This window comes from Microcaecilia unicolor, chromosome 2 (genome assembly GCF_901765095.1).
Source record: "Microcaecilia unicolor chromosome 2, aMicUni1.1, whole genome shotgun sequence".
Lineage (NCBI taxonomy): Eukaryota > Metazoa > Chordata > Amphibia > Gymnophiona > Siphonopidae > Microcaecilia > Microcaecilia unicolor.
In genome coordinates this window covers 482,594,229-482,612,359 of record NC_044032.1, presented here as the reverse complement: position 1 = coordinate 482,612,359, position 18,131 = coordinate 482,594,229, and the positions used below count along the sequence as shown (strand labels likewise).

The following is an 18,131-nucleotide window of genomic DNA, read 5'->3' as shown; positions in this document are numbered from 1 at the left end:
TCTATATCCCTTTCAAGACTGATATTCCAGAAACTGTCCCCAAGATTAGGCTTCGTCTTGATCTGTGGGAATCTTGGGCTTCCAAATTGAAATTTAAGTTAAATAGAGATAAGACTAAATTTCTTGTGGTAAACAACCCCTTCAACAAAACTGTATATAATAATTTTACCAGTGACGTGTCCTACCCCCTAGACACTATGCTTAGAGTACTGGGTGTATTGACCGTCACCTCACGTTTGAGCCTCAGGTTTCCTCAGCAGTGAAAAATTCCTTCAGGTCTCTTTAGAAGCTGAGAAGTATCAGATCACATTTCTTGCCCGACATCTTTAAACTGCTAGTTCAATCCTTGGATTTAACTCAATTCGATTACTATAATTCCATCTATGCTGGATATAAGAAGAATGTCCTAAAATGTCTGCAAATGCCCCAAAATACTGCAGCTAGGCTTGTCCTCAAAGTATTGCATTTTAATAGAGCCGCTGCATTATTATGCAAGCTGCACTGGCTGCCCATTAAAGCCAGAATTATTTTTAAATTATGTTTTTTGTCTTTCGTATGTTATTTGTATCACACCAGATTACATGCAGCTCTTAATAAACATTCCCCTACACAATATAGCCTCTGATTCTAGGGACTACCTTAAACTTCATTTTCCAGATTGCAAGAGTGTGCTATAAGTCAGTTCACTCCGCAGACTTTAGATACCGATGTGCTACATGGTGGAACTCACTGCCAATGGCAATCAAGGGTCAAGCTGATTACTTGGTATTTCGTAAAAGACTGAAAAAGAAAACCTTTCCTCTTTGAGAGGTTTCTATCCACTGATGTAGTGTGTTAGATTGTAACTGGCCATCAATGGTTTACTATTTAGTTCTTATTTGTATCCTTTTTGTTATTCTCTGCTCTTACTTGATATTTTGTTTATGGTATTGTAAACCTTGCCTGTTTTATTTATTGTAAGCTGCATTGCACTCAAGCATGTTTGGAATAATGTGAGGTATAAAATGTCAAAATAATCAATCATTTGTCGTTTGGATTCCCAGTCTTCCAACTTCCTAAGGTCTTCCTGCAATTTTTCACAATCCGAATGAATTTTAACTCCTCTGAAATGTTGTGTTATCATCTCACTCATTCTAATTTCTAGATCATTAATAAATGTGCTAAATAGCACCAGTCCCAGTACAGATTCCTGGGGCACTCCGCCATTGAGAGAATCAGCGATTTAAACCTACCCTCTGTTTTCTATCTAGCAACCAACTCTTAATCCACAACAGAACATTGCCTCCTATCCCATTGGTTTTTAATTTTCATAGGAGTGTCTCATGAGGAACTTTGTCAAAAGCTTTCTGAACATCTAGATACACTAAATTAACCAGTTCACCTTTATCCACATGTTTATTCATGCATTCAAAGAAATGAAGCAAATTGGTGAGGTAAGACTTTCCTTGGGGGGTATCCACATTTCTGACTTTGTCCCATTACACCATGTTTGTCTATGTGTTCAGTGATTTCTTTATAACCGCTTCCACTATTTTGCCTGGCACCAACATCAGGCATACTGGTCTGTAATTTCCCGGATCACCCCAGATACCTTTTAAAAAATAGGTACTACATTGGCCACCCTCCAATCTTCAGGTACTAAGGCTGCTTTTAAAGACAATAACAGATCACTAACAGCAGATCAGCAATTTCATAATTAGGTTCTTTCAGTATCCTTGGGTGTATACCATCCGGTCCAGGTGATTTCCTACTCTTTAATTTGTCGATTTGGCTCAGTACATCTTCTAGGTTCAGTGAGATTTCTTGCAGTTCCTCTACACCGTCACTCTTGAAAACCATCTCTGGTACAGGCATAGTAACATAGTAAATGATGGCAGATAAAGACCTGTACGGTCCATCCTGTCTGACCAACAAGATAAACTCATTTTACATGGTATGTGTTACTTTATATGTATAGCAGATTTGATTTGTCCTTGCCTTTCTCAGGACACAGACCATAGAAGTCTGCCCAGTACTGTTCTTGTACAAAGTTCTGAAGCTAACATCAAAGCCCCTTAAAATTTACAATTCAATACATCCCTATCTATTCAGACACAATCAGGGCGTAGACCATAGAAGTCTGCCCAGCTCCCGTTTTATTTCCCCAATTACCGGCATCACCACTCAATCTCCGCTAAGATTCCATGGAACCATTCCTTCTAAATAGGATTCCTTTGTGTTTATCCCATGCATGTTTGAATTCCATTACAGTTTTCATCTCCACCACCTCCCATGGGAGGGCATTCCACATATCCACCACACTCTCTGTAAAAAAAATACTTCCTGACATTAATCCTGAGTCTGCCTCTCTTTAACCTCAATTCATGTCCTCTAGTTCTACTGCCTTCCAGTCTCCAAAAAAGGTTCATTTGCGGATTAATACCTTTCAAATATTTGAACGCCTGTATCACGTCACCCCTGTTTCTCCTTTCCTCCAAGGTATACATGTTCAGGTCAGCAAGTCTCTCCTCATACAGTTTGCAACGCAAATCCCATACCATTTTTGTAGCTTTTCTTTGCACCACTTCCAGTCTTTTTACATCTTTAGCAAGATGGCCTCCAAAACTGAACACAGTACTCCAAGAGGGGCCTCACCAACGACTTGTAGAGGGGCATCAACACCTCCTTTCTTCTGCTGGTTATGCCCCTCTCTATGCAGTCTAGCATCCTTCTGGCCATTGCCGTCACATTGTTTCTTCACCTTTAGATCCTCAAACACCAACACCCCAAGGTCTCTCTCCTGAGTCGAGCTTACTAATCTCTCCCCTCCTATCCGGTATCTCTCTTTTGGGTTTCTGCACCCCAAGTGCATCACTCTACACTTTCTGGCATTAACTTTTAACTAGTATGCACTTCTGGGGTATAGATCTCCGGATTTTCTACTTTCACTGAATATAAACCGAAAAAACCCTTAACATTATATATATATATATAATGTTAAGGGTTTTTTCGATTTATATTCAGTGAAAGTAGAAAATCCGGAGATCTATATATATATATAAGATGTATATAAGAGTTTTCCAAAAACTCTTTTCTTTTGCATTCAGATAGTGCTCAGTGACTGGACAACCACCTCTAGACTGACTGGCAGTCATTAAATGTGTTGTTCCTGCACCCATCTATATTAACTACACTGCAACCATGTTCAGTGTTAATGGATGACCATGGATTTCTCCTTCTTGTTCAGTGAACAGCAGTTTCAGACTTAAAATTCAGGTACTCACCACTTTTCTCTCCCTCTGCTGGCATTCGATGTTCAGCGCCTCATGCTTTTTCAAAGCCATTTCTAGTTGCCTCTTCAGGTCAATTGCATGTCTCAGACGATCATCATTTACTCCTGCTTTAGTGAACAACTAGAGACCACGACAAGTTTTAAAAATTACATTTTTCTTAATACGGTGATGTTTGAGATACAATTTAATATACAGATGGATGTATACAGACATAATCGGCCATTTTTTCCTTACGTGTCAATGTTTATTGAATGTATTATGACACAAAAACTCAAGACCATGCACTTTCTAATTTCAACAACTTTCTTCACAGTGTCTGGTTTATCAATTTTCATTTTGTTTAAGACAATTGAAACACTGGTCCTCTGTGTGGGATATAAATCCTAGGTTTGCATTTGCTAAGATGAAACTTGGTCTTGCCTGATAATTTCCTTCCCTCGAGTCCAGGTAGACCAATACAGATAAGAATTGGGATATGCCCCCCCATCCCCCCAATCAGCAGATGGAAGCAGAAAGAAAAACTTGACAAATCAGCGATCTCATCACCCACATAAGGGGTGCGGCAGCCCTGCTACTTGACAGTATACTATCACAAAAGCAAACACTTAAACATCACTTATTTATAAATTTTTAATCTGCTCACAGCTAAGCGGAGTACAGCAAACATATACAGTAGATTCGGGTTAAAGTCACATCAGGACCACAATACTTATCTCGATTAAGTGGCTGCCCCCCGAAAACTAACTTGCCCAGAATCACAAAGGGATACAGTGGGAACCTACTCCAATTACATAACTCTGTGGGGCGGAAGTTAAAGACCACATGGAAGAAAGTGACACTACAGGGTGGAAGTGGTCATTTTGGATTGTAAAGGGAATGCCAGATGGTCTCGCCTTCTATGTGCATCATCTCGTCAGCTGACTGCACAGAGATTGATGCAGGGAGTAATGTCAAGATCATGGAAAAGTACTGGTGAGAGAACGAGCCCCATGTTCAATTTGGGAATAGGGCGTGGTAATGATATGGGGAAGGGGGGTGGGAGAAGAAAAATCCATACTGGCCCGGAGAATAAGACTACAGAGTGCAAATGCTGACACTACTGGCCCAATTAAATGGTGCGGTGTACCAAATAAGCGAAACTTTTCCACCTTAAAAATATGTTTTAGTTTTTGTTTTCCCAGATTTGGGCCAAATAAGCGGCCACGCTTATTAACTGGTGTCCCAATTAACCAAAATCTATTGTATAATAAAACCAACACAAAAACTGTTCATCATCAATCCACCATCATTAAAAAACAAGCTGAACCCTACATTTTAACAAAAAATAAATGCATTCCCAAGATTTTCCTAAACTGCTTCACACTCCCACAATCTCAAATACACAAGCAGAACATTCCATAGCACAGGCCCTGCAATAGAGAATCATAGAGTATCACTCGTATGGATAATGATAATGGATCAACATTATTTAACAATGGAGGGTCTTCTGGGAGAACTGAATCCAAGATAGCTACCTTAGAGCTGAGGTCCGGCTCTACCGGACAATAAAGCTAGCTCGAGGTGTGCTAGTCAATATTTTATTAGAGAGCAGTGAAATAAGATTAATATGGTGAACCTTGAGCCTGCAAAATTGGATTTCACCAGCTCTTTGGGACAAGATACAAAGAAATTGAAATTGCAACCTCCATCACTGGGGGTAGGAAGATTAGGAAGCAAACTTGGAGACAGTACTCTCAGAAATTTTGAAGATCAAGGAGTTAAAGAGAATATTGATGAGACAGGCAAACTTAAGGAGGAGGAGATCACTGAAATTAAAAGCCAGCTTAATACAATAAATATGTGAATGGATATCTTAGAAAATAGGATAGCTGTGCGTGCAGAGCAACACACAGAGGTTCATCATAATACTAAAAGAATTCAATTGTTCAAAAGAAGCCTAGAAGATCAAAACACTAGGGCCTGCAGCAATAACATAAAAGTCCCTAGTCTCCCAGAAGGAATGGAGAGTTTTCTTCCCAAACTTTAGAACATGTAGCTTGAGGTCCATAGAAATTGAGCGAGAGCACAAATCTCAACATATTCCCAGAAGAATCTGCGCTATCCATGCCCCATAGTGAAGAAACTTTGTGGTACCCTCGTCTAGAGTAAACATTCTTGTAATATCAAGGGAACAAGTTCCATTTTTCCAGACCTCAGCCCTACTGCTCATAAGTGCCACAAACAATTTCTAACTCTGAGAGATCTGTTAAATTTATCTAGTGCAAAATATGGACTTTTTCTCCAGCACTGCTAATGGTGGAAATGAGAAGACTAGCAGAAACCAAAAATGCTGAAGACCCAGAAGCTCTGCAATTGTTTTTTGGAAAACATGCAAGTGAAGAAATGGAAACAAGTAAATGACGCTTCTTCTCTTTTTGTTTTCTGCTAGTCTGCTCATTTCCACCATTGTTTATATTATGCAAGGCTTGGGTTTTATATTACAGATATGCTTTTCAAGTGGCCAGTATGTGAAAGCTGCTTAGACTGTCCCCTGTAATATAGCAGATGTGGGGAACCAAAATAGTGTCTGGAAGATGCTGTTGCTGCAGAGCTCAGCTGTAGATAGGAGCCTTTGCCAGTTTAGCGAAGTTACTTAACTACAGCAGGTATTCTCTGTGGACAGCAGGGCTCATATTTTCACTAGTGGGTAATCTGGCGCCACGTTGCCTGATCCGGGCTTTATGGCAAGCCATAAGAGCTTTTGTAGAGAATGAGACACACTCCACCACAAATGAGTGGGTGCCTTACTGCCCGCCGCTCGTGCGCTTCTACCGCAGTTAAATACTGCAGCAAGAAAAAATTAAATTAGGAGACAACTCCTAGGGGAGGTGGAAGGGTTTGTGAGAATATAAGCCCTACTGTGATCAGAGAATACCTGCTACAGGTCAGCAATTTCGCTTTCTCAGAAGACAAGTAGGACATGAAATCTCACGAGTGGGGTATCCCTAGAATCCAGGTTCACAGAAAACAACAAACATTGGTCAATTGGGCCTCACAACGGCGAGGACATAACTCAGATCAACCTGAAACTATATACAACTGAGAGCAGCCTGGAAAAGAATAAAAAAACGGGCCATGGGGGGTGGAGTTGGATTCTAGATCCCAAACAAATTCTGCAACACTGTCTGATTGAATGGACTATCACGTTGGGTATCCTGCTCAAGACAGTAATGAGTTGTGGATGTGTGGACTGAAGACCACGCTGCAGCCTTGCAAATTTCTTCAATGGAGGCTAACCGTAAGTGGGCTACCGATACTGCCATGGCTCTGACATTATGAGCCTTGACATGACCCTCCAGTGTCAGCCCAGCCTGGGCATAAGTGAAAGAAATGCAATCTGCCAGCCAATTAGAAATTGTGTGTTTCCCCGATGGTGACCCCCCCATCCTGTTGGGATCAAAAGAAACAAAGTTGGGCAGACTGTCTGTGGGGCCTTGTCCACTCCAAATAGTAGGGCCAGGTGGAGCCACAGTGAGTTGGACAGTAGACACAAGCACCCCTAACACTGATGCACACTGCTGCAAGATGCCATCCAGCAGCTCAGGGAGCAAGGCCCGGATAAGCTCGAGGGCTGAGACTGGGAAAGACTGGAGTGTCTACTCTGAGACAGGCTGCGGAACAAATGGGGCCGAGATGGGAGTAGAGTCCTGGCTGCCTGAAGACAGGTGCACTGGCACCATGTGACGAGGACGACCAATGCCGATGCTTCTTGGCCTTTGCCCGAAGCTCGGTGTCAAGAATTCTCGGTGCTGATGAGGACAACATCGAATCCTCACGTCACCTCGAGGTCGGGACCTACGCTGGCCAGTCCCAGGGGCCCTGTCCAGCAGACGGCATCGAGGCAAGTAGAGACGCACTCGACGCACTACTGCTCCCAGTCTCCCTGGATCTCAAAGGCAACCATAGGGACTAATGCTCCCGATGCCAATGCTGTCTTCGACATCAACGCTCAATCAAAAGGTACCAGGGGGAAAAAAAAAAGGAAAGACCTGACTGGAGGCCAGGCCTAAAAGCGGCCTAGTGGATGGAAAAAAAAGGAAAGTTAAAAATGGAGAAAATAAACTAAAAAAGTGCGGGAAGAGAAGGGAAAAACAAATGCCCAAAAAGGAACAGTGGGGGGGGGGGGGGGGGGGGGGGGAACAAACAAATCACTGAAAAAACGTCGAAAGGCACCAAAAAATGAAGCTCTTCAGACCAGGCATGAAAAGTCAGAGATGCAGTCCTCTCTTCAACGCGGTAAAAAAAAAAAAGAACTGCAGTAACTGCGCATGAGCAGCGGGTGGGAAGGCACCTGTGCATGCGTGGTGGAGCGTGTCTCAACTCCACAAAAGCTCTTATGTCTGTTTCATAAGCCTGAACCGGGCAACGCAGCGTTATGTTACCCACTTGTGAGAAATTAATGCCTTGCTTGTCCTCTGAGAATTTGGACTTACTCTACCACACCTGCTGAGCCGCCCCAAACAGCTTACCCAAGGCCTTTTCTCTCCGATAACAAAGCAGCACAGGCTTCAATCGATTGGAACTGCACAGCTCCTATCACTCTGGTGTCCTGCTTATAGGGGAACATCTTCCCCTATACTCCTCTCATTTTGCCTCAAGTTCATGTCTATTTATAATTAATTCACATAATGACCCAAATGGAAAATGCTCTTATGTTCCACATGTCCTAGGGTACCTGATGATGTATCAGGGAGTTGGGAACACTTAGGCACATGGGGATTCCACCACTGGTCCTTGCTAGGACCCCATCACACAGCCCCTTATTCTGTGAGATTCGATTGGCCAGCTCATCATTGCTCATTATCCTATCTGGGTACCTGTACTCTCAAGTGTACCAAGCCAGCTCGCCCCAGATGTACTCTGATTCATCTTGAACACGTGAGCTTATTTTAGGTCCAATTCTTCTTGAACATGTGAGTTATTTTAGGCCCAATTTAAACACTGTAGCTTGGAAACAACAACCAAAAGGTGAACTGCAGAGAACCAGCTAAGTTTGCATCATATTCAGGCCATTTCTCAGAGACAAAAGTTTTTCCCTCACTTCCATCTTTAACACTATCAACCTATAGTCTCCCCTGTTATCCCAAGAAGTTCTTATAAAACTTTATTCCTAACACCACTTAGTTGGCCTTTTAAACGGCTTGCATCTTTATTATAATAAGGAACAATGGAAAGGAAGGGAGAGAGAAAGGTAGAAAGAGAGAAAAACTAGTGAAACTACAATTGTTTTAGAAAGAACAGCATAACTAGAAAGCACCAGTAGTCTACAGATCCTGAAGACCATCCCTACGACCATACCTCCCCCAGAGAAGAAGGGCAAGAAAAGCAAACAGGGGAAAACAGACTATGTTCCAAAAGCATCATGAAAAAAATTGTCAAATTAGATTTAATATTCTGCAATGAAGGTTCAAGAAATAGGAATGATGGGACAGTACTCCAAAGTGTTGGCCCTACAACACTAAAGAAAGAATTTCTAACAAATTCAGAGTTAGTCTGATGGAAGGTAGGTACAACTAACCTGTTCTACTGCGATGATCGCAGGGTCCTGGTGGGCTCATGTGGAATCAATAAACGGGACAAAAATAATGGTTGTCCAGTGTGATGGGCTTTATGTACGAGGGTCAAAACTTTGAAAGTAATCCTATGGGAACAAGAAGCCAGCGTGCTTCCTTCAACAGTGGTGTCACACAATCATATTTTTTTTATTCAGTGATAAAGTTTTATTGTTGTATTTTGGACCAGCTGTAATCTTCTGAGGTCAACCGCCCACACGCCATAAAAAAGGGCACTGGAGTAGTCCAAACTAAATCTCAGAGAATGTGTAAGGATGTACAAGGCCTTTTGGTCAAAGAGATACTTTATTACATCTAATCACCCAAAGCTTAAAGAAACATTGTCTTATCAGGTCAGAGACACAATTCTGAATGCCATGCATTAACTACCACCCAGAGGCTTAGGGACCTAATCAAGGCCCACTCCAGTCACTCAAGAGCTAAGCCCACTGAAGGCACCAGGCCTTGCCAACAAACCAAGAATTAGGCCAGTCAAGATTGAACCTACAAAACAACCAGCCAAGGGAGGTCGTGAAATACCAGGCCACAGCAGAGCACATGAACTGCTAGAGTTGCTACTCCCTTTTGACTGTAGAGGCCACCACCAGATATTCTGAAATAGTGTTGAGGCTGAAAACCGGACCATCTGGACTCATGCATTCCTCTGAAGGACAGTAAACAAGGGGAGACACAGGACTAAAAACCAGGATGCAGAAGATATAAAAACACTCAAAGCAAAGACTAGGACCTGTGGAGGGTCACTACACAAGGAAGCAGACCAGGAGGGCCATGCATCCCTAGTGCCCAGAACCACCAACCCTCAAGCTTATTAGGGACCAATAATGTTCCCTTATGCTGCTGAATGCTGAAGAGATAGTGTAACAGTGTATGGACACCTTGAAGTGAAATGCTCCTGTAGACCCTGACTGAAAATTACCAATGGAGGAATCACTTTCCTGAAACCAAAAGCGGGAAGAAGGGCAACACTAAATGAGGGACATCAGGAATAGCCCTTAGTGGGAGCCCTAGCAGATCCCTGGGGAACATCTCTCCAAAGGTGATCTGCAAAGCAGCCTAGGGTCCCAAAACACCTGGATATACTGAGAACGCAGACCAGTATAACAAACTGCAATACTTATAGAGAGTGCCACAGCATAACAGAGATGAAGAAAGAGCAGAGACTTTAATGGGCACAAGGGAAGCCACTGCACCTCTAACTAAGCAGAGATCTGCAGCTACGCCAGACCTGGCATGTTCACTAACAACCTCTAATCCAAGAAAGAAGGGTGATATGGACTCCACTTCCCATGGAAAACAAATCTTCCACACCAGACTACCAAAATAGAGGTGCTAAACACACATACCACACATTTTGTGTATCCCAGGTAGTACCTGAGCACTCTGCTGGGCTGTGCCTCACCTAGAGCAAGGAAGGCCTGCAAAACAAAGAGAAGTGCTCTTGCTGAAGCCCTTTTCAGTGGGACCTATCTAGCATTCAAAATGCCAAATCTGAGACGCAATATCCTGGCCCAGGCCACCTGAACAACTTTGTAGAACCTGGCCAAGAACCCAGCACCTTTTTCTTTTCATAGCTGTTAGAACTGCAGGAGATGAGAGATGAATCCAGCATACCTGTTTCAACATATGTCACCACACAGCCTGGCTCTGATGGACCCAACCATGAGGGAGCCACATTCCCTAGCCAAGCAAGCCTTCCCATCAAAATGCATTGCATGGGACCATGCAGTCAGCCCAACATGTCTGTGGTTCCACTAGCAGGAAGGCAGCACCGAGGCTATGGGGACCCAGCATCTGTCAATAACTAGACTGCCTCTTAATCCTACCTCTACCAGACCTACTCTTGGGGATCCGGAAGGTGGGGAAAATAGAGTACATTTATCAGACTGGGCAATTGAGGCCTGCTGACTGAGAGCCACTGTCTGCGAGCTACCTTGATTCATGCAGTCACTCCCCCCCCCCCCCCCCCATTTTGCACTGAAACATGCCTCAGCATCTCTACCCATAGGGATCTCCTGGCAGACGAACTGCCCCACGATTCCCTTAATAGTTTCCCTCACCAGAGCTAGACAGGGAGAAGAGGATTGTGGCCCCTAAGAGTCTCTACCTAAAACCTCCGTTCTGCAGAGGCTCCATTGCTATCCTGCCCAAAAGCCCAACTCCCTCAGGACTGGAGCTCTTAAGCCCAATCCCTTGGCCAGGGCTCCTTCCAAATACAGTAGGGGAGAGCACATAGGCTGATTCATAAAAGACCCCAAATTCCCACTTCCTTTTTTTTTTTTTTTTGTAGGAGGTAAGGAAAAAAAGAGAACGGGAATGGGATTTGATATACCGCCTTTCTGTGGTTTTTGAAACTACATTCAAAGAGGTTTACATAGTACATGCAGGTACTTATTTGTACCTGGGGAAATGGAGAGTTAAGTGACTTGTCCGGAGTCAAGTAGTTGCAGTGGGAATCAAACCCAGTTCTCCAGGATCAAAAAGCCGCATTGAGCCTGCATTATGTGGGAAAGGGCGGGGTACAAATGTAATAAATAAATAACCACTAGGCTACTCCTCCACTCAAGATTCCTGTCCTCCAGCCATGCCAAGCAAAGGTCCACAGGCTGAGGCCTGGGGCTACAAATTGCCTAAAACCTTTTTCTAGAGGAAGGTCCAGCCCTTAAGAAACCAATACTAGCCAACGAACTCAACCACAGGGCTACAGGCTGTGGACTGCACCCTTGGGAGTCAGGTCTGCCTTGATGAATCCTCCTTTACTGGTCCAAGCTTCACCCTTTGCTGAAGACAGAGAAATACTGGCAGATTCCAGAGCTCCACCACTCCTTATATGGATAATGACTGATTTGTCAGTTTTTTCTGCTTCCATAACCCAATCATCTAGACTGGTCTAGCAGGAAGATAAGAAAGCTTTTATTAGTAATGCATGGAAAAATACATATATGGAATCAGTAATTGTGCTTTCACACATGAAAACTTTGACAATTATTACATGTTCAACAGGTCCTACAGATCTGTATTTTTTGCCTAGATGCACTATGTTTACAAAAGAGATCTACTGTATCACATAACATACTGCACTGGCTACCAATCAAGGAACAAATAGCTTTCAAAATTTGCACTCTGGTCCACAAAATAATCCATGGCCTGGCCCCAACCTACATGACCGAACTTATCGACTTACCAACTAGAAACATCATTGAATCATCAAGAACGTTTCCAAACCTTCATTACCCAAACTGTAAAGGACTAAAATACAAATCAACATATGAATCCAGCTTTTCCTACATTTGCACCCAGCTCTGGAACGCATTACCTAGAAACAACAGAACTGTGAACAGCCATCTAAAATTCCGAAAAGATCTCAAGACTCACCTCTTCCGGAAAGCCTACCCAGCAGATCCGAACTAATTCATGAACATTGCATCACATCTATCGAACTAAGAAATGAACAATACCCCTTCCACATAATCATATTACTTCATACTGTACAAATTTTACCACTCCAGTTACAATTAAGTGTACTTCTACCCTTATCCTACTCTGTATTGCTCACTAGAAGATGTAGTCCTACCCCCTGAGACGTATCAACCTCATTGGGATTACTTCTCTCTAAATGCTACTATATATTCATCCCAGAGTTGTATTCTCTTTTCTGGAACCTTATCAGCTTCCTAGCACCTACTGTTACTCTATTTTCCACGCTGTATATATTCCCGGAGTTGGTACTCTCCTCTCCAGAACCTGTAAGCCACATTAAGCCCACTGCTATGCGGGAAAATGTGGGATACAAATGTAAATAAATAACAGTTATATGTTCCTTGTGCATGGTGGTCACTGATTGTATACTAAATTGATAAATCAAATTCCAGTGTACTTCTTATAATCCTATACTGACACAAGAAATACAGCATTTCAAAATGAAAGTTTCTAGTAGCCTGGCCATCTCAGCAACATCAGCATATTTTTCACCCAGTTGAAGTATATAAAATCAGGATTACAATCCAGTGAGAAGTGCAAGTTTACCCTATACAGTCTATCCTCCCATGGGTCACTTGATCTTTTCACCTCATACAGGTAAAAAAAATACAAACCATAAAAGCAGGAATGTCCATATGCACTCTGCAGACCAAATGTGGCCTACCTACTGAGCTAATGCGCATGATTTTGAAGCACTGCAGATATGAAGTCACAATTTGAGAAGTGATTCACAGGCTTTGATGAGTATAAATCATGCTATAAGAGGCTAATATTCATGCAGCCCGTACACATGATTTCTGATCATGCGGCCTACTGTTGAATAAACGTGAATGCCCCTGCTACCAAAAAATCCTGCCAGAATTATTTTCCAACACATACCAAAACCTGACCATACAGCTGCTCCTATGTACTCGAACGAGAAGATGTGCAATACACAGTATACCTCCGTGCTTGCTATCACATTTGACATTTTTTTCCAGATATACTCTTTATAAACTATTTCACACTGACGAATTATAGAAAAGAAAATGAAGCCAGCCACCAATCCTACTAGTTTATCAACTGAACTGTGTGTGACTAAACTTGTCTTACTCCTGGAAGTCCTAACCCAAATAACATTGTTATGTAAGGGAAGCACTACATTAAACAGCTGCAAGAAAAGAAAAAGAAAAACATGCACACATTGGAAAATAAGGTTTTAGCAGGGAAAAAAAACTGCATGCTTTCTCTCACCTGTATCCAGGACTGGATGGAAGGACAGAATTTATTCTTGATGAGTCTACAAATGTCTAGGAGATTAGTTACCACAGCACTGTTATCTTCATTCTCACATACTTTCAGATCTATAAGAAAACAAAGGCATTGCTTTTCTAGCAAAACGATAAAGTCAACAAACTGCTAGCACAGCATAATGCTGCGGTTGCCAGGAGATTACTGGCTGCGAAATTGCATCTTGCTTCATAATTAGTATAATTTACAACATTTACACATATTGTACAACAACAAAGGTGAAAAGACAAATCATGGCAATACCAAGGGGTGGTATTTGTTGCAGACCACAGATTCTTCTACAACCATTAGACATTATACAGCACCATACACAGTTTTCATGTTATATGAACTACCTGCACTAGTACGAATGAGCAGGAACTCTGAACATTCTTATAGAAAACTAGTAAAAAAGGCCCGTTTCCGAAACCAATGAAACGGGCACTAGCATGTGGCTTTTTGTGTGTGTGTGTGTATGTGTCACAGAGTTATTTTGTGTGTGTGTGTGTGTGTGTGTGTGTGTGTGTGTGTGTGTGTGTGTGTGTGTGTGTGTGAGAGAGAGAGAGAGGGTGTGAGGGTGCGGTGTGTGTGCAGGCTGTTGATGTGTGTATTGTTTTGTTTTGTTTTTTGCTTGGGGGTTGGGGGATGTGCTGTGCTGTCCTTGGTCGCTGTTTGCTGCTGGCTGGGTCGCGGGTAATCCTTCCAGCTGGGCCGCAGTTTGTCCTGTTCGCCCACGTCCCAGATGGTGACGGGCGCGTTGTTTTCCTGCTCCTCTGACTCCACGTCAAGCGATCCCAAATATAGTCTGTGCTATAGGCCCTTTGGCACTCTTCAGTACTGGCATTAGGCATTTAAAAATTTCTCCCCCCCCCCCCCCCCACCCCCCCCCCCCCCCCCCCCCCCCCCCCCCACCCGGTCTATTTTTGCACATACCCACAGCAGGAATATTCTTCTCTCGTTCCAGCGGTGGTTCTGTGCTCTCCGTGCTGCACAGATAATGAGCCATTCTGCTGGGGAATGCTCCTCCCTTATTGTCACGTAGTTTCCTCTGATTGGTCCGTCTTACGTTGCCTAGTGTTGCCTGGGAACGGTGTTGTGATGGTCCTTTGTGTTTCAGAATGTTGAGGGTGTTTTTTCTGATTGGTCCGTCATGCGAGGGCGGGGCAGAGAGACATGGTCAGTGTTGTGGCTTCACCACCATGAATCCATGAACCCTTCAGGGAGTGACTGAGTGACTTCAGAACGTTGTCTTCAGAACGTTGAGGGTGAGTTTTATTATAGTAGATGTTCTTAAAATGGCAATTTAGAAAATAACTCATGCTCTTCTTTTAAACATTTCTGACTTGTTCCACATAGATAGCTGAAATAATTACATATGAATAAAACTGCACCACTACTCTGTTTCCTAAAGGATAAGGATGCAATGCACTACAGCACACACAAGAACGCATTCACGACACTTGAAACTGCAAAACTGACCTGAACTTCCGGCGCCATGTAGCTCAAGCTCGTGGTTAGATGAGTTGTGGCAGGGAAGCAGGGATCCGTGGTAAGGATCTGCAGCTCAAGCCAGGCGAGAAAAAGTAGGAAGACTCGAAGTTCTCTTGGTTTCTTATTTAATGGCAACAAAATAATTTGTACAGTACTCTTCACTGGATAAAGCAGTGTTATGATGTTGAGTTCTGGATCATTACAGTACGACTCTTGTTATGGAGCCAATTTTAAATACACCTGTATTTTGCCAGCTTCATCTTATGTATTTGTGTCTTCTCTGTCAAATAAAGGATTTTGTGCAGAGAATAAGAATGTGCTGGAAATCTAATTCATTGCTTTAATAAACATGCTACGAAACAAAACTGTTTTGGTTTGAAACATGAAAATCATTACTTGTAGTACTGAAATTCATTTACATTTTTCTTCCTCTTAATTTCTCTTGACTGTTTTCTTTTCTAACTGTACTATCAGATTTTGTAGTTATTTTCCTTTTCTATTTTTTTATAAAATTTCAATTTATATGCATTACACCACATCCACAATAGAACTCTTGCCTCCTATCAGGAGGAAATTGGAAAGTCATGGGATAGGAGGCAGAGTTCTAATGTGGACTAAAAACTAGTTAAAGGATAGAAAACAGTGAATAGGTTTAAATGGTCAGTATTCTCAATGGAGAAGGGTAGACAGTGGGGTTTCACAGGAGTATGTGCTGAGACTGCTGCTTTTTAACATATTTATAAATGATCTAGATAAGGGAATAACTAGTGAGGTAATTAAATTTGTTGACAACACAAAGTTGTTCAAAGTTGTTAAATTGCAAGAGGATTATGAAAAACTGCAAGAGACCTTATGAGACAGGGCATCCAAATAGCAGATGATGTTTAATGTGAGCAAGTACAAAGTGATGCATGTGGGAAAGAGGAACGCGAACTATAGCTACGTGATGCAAGGTTCCGTGTTAGGAGTCACCGACCAGGAAAAGGATCTAGGAGTCATTGTTGACGATACTTTGAAACCCTCTGTTCAGTGTGCTTCAGCGGCAAAGAAAGCAAATAGAATTTTAGGTATTATTAGGAAATGAATGGAAAATAAAAATGAGGATGTTATAAGGCCTTTGTATTGCTCCATGGTGCGACTGCACCTTAAATACTGTGTGCAATTCTGGTCACCGCATCTCAAAAAAGATAGTGGAATTAGAAAAGATACAGAGAAGGGCGACAAAACTGATAAAGGGGATGGGACTTCCTTATGAGGAAAGGCTGAAATGGCTAGGGCTCTTCAGATTGGAGAAAAGACGGCTGAGGGGAGATATAGTAGAGGTATATAAAATAATGAGTGGAGTGGAATGGGTAGACGTGAATTGCTTGTTTACTCTTTCCAAAAATACTAGAACTAGGGGGTACACAATGAAACTACAAAGTAGTAAATTTAAAATGAATCGGAGAAAATATTTCTTCACTCAACGTGTAATTAAACCCTGGAATTTGTTGCCAGAGAATGTGGTAAAAGCAGTTAGTTTAGAGGGGTTTAAGAAAGGTTTGGATAGCTTCTTAAAAAAGAAGTCCATAAGCCATTATTAAGATGAACTTGGGGAAAATCTACTGCTTATTTCTAAGATAAGCAGCATAAAATGTACTGTACTGTTCTGGGATCTTGCCAGATACTGGATTGGCCACTTTTGGAAACAGGATGCTGGGTTTGATGGACTTTCGGTCTGTCCCAGTATGGCAACACTTACGTTCTTATGTTGATTGTGTCAATATCTAGCAAAATTATTTGACTATAGGAAATGATTATCTTAGATAGAAGGGGCAGGTGAACTACTACTGGCATACAGTTCCCATAATCTGGTGGATCTAATGAAAATGTTTTCAATATTGGCACTAAGGAGCTATCTTAAGTCCCAAGGAAAACTCTCCATGCCCAAGGAATGTACAAAATGACTGAAGCACATTCCACTCAGGTCTGGTAAAGACACTCTGTCTGGGATCTGCAGTGCAATCTAAGGTAGGGTCTATCAACAAGTTCATATCTCCTATGACAAGAAGGGCTTTTCCCCAAATAGGGAAACATGCACTTCTCAAGAGAGGGGTAAAAGGTTTTATTATAGGGGGTTGGACCATACACCACTAGAAGGTAGAACTCCTTCCCCTGTACCCAAAGCTTTAACAGCAAGTATCTACCATGTGTATCTTTCACCAGCACCTCTGACGTGCACGCTACAGCTTTTTAAATTAATACTGCTACCTCTCCCCTCCTGCCTCCTGATGCGGCAAAATGGACCTCCCCAACCCAACTTTTGTTCTTGATCGGTCAACTGAGTTTCCTGTAAACAAGCTATGTCTACCCTGTCGTCACAGTGTTAAAATCTTTATACGCTTCACCGAGGAGGTAATGCCTCCCACATTCCATGTAGCTGCAAGGCCATAAGGAGCACACAGCGCAAAAAGTATGGAGATTCCACAACTGCACAAGGTGGCATTTCAACCAAAGGGCTAGGGCATCCCAGCCCTGAAATCTACAGAGTGCTTAAGCCTACAATGCAATGAAAGAGGAAACAGGAAATCACCCACAAAGCATGTGGAGAAACACCCACACACACATACACCAACACCCAAAATCCCCATCATTCCCCAACTCAAAGTAGATTCCGCACCACCAGTGCGAGTCTGCGTACAGAAGCCCAGATTCATGCAGTGAGGGCCTCCGCTCCCCCATTGGGGCTCTCTCCCAAGTAATATAATCTTCTGTGTGTGTGAGCAAGTGAAGTATGAGTTAGCACATAATACACTACATAAAACGACTGTAAACAGCACAACACAGTAGTATGAATATGACAGCCAAACTGTAAACTACAAACTGTTATTTTGTGTCAAAAGAGACCACTCAAACCCCAGATCATGCAGGATGCAGGTCCTCCCTAAGTGTCACATTGAGACCATTCAATATTTCCTGTGCTTTTTCCACAGTATCAAATTTATTTATTGTATTTGTATCCCACAGTTTC

The 18,131-nt window shown here is 42.5% G+C and overlaps 1 protein-coding gene across 1 annotated transcript in view; it reads right to left on the bottom strand.

Annotated features, from left to right (window-relative positions):
- The window catches only part of UVSSA (UV stimulated scaffold protein A), a 261,433-nt gene that overhangs the window by 186,897 nt on the left and 56,405 nt on the right, over positions 1 to 18,131 (bottom strand). Inside the window, 2 exon segments of the mRNA XM_030191086.1 lie at positions 3,264 to 3,392; positions 13,595 to 13,704. Of these exon segments, the coding sequence (XP_030046946.1) occupies positions 3,264 to 3,392; positions 13,595 to 13,704 (239 nt within the window).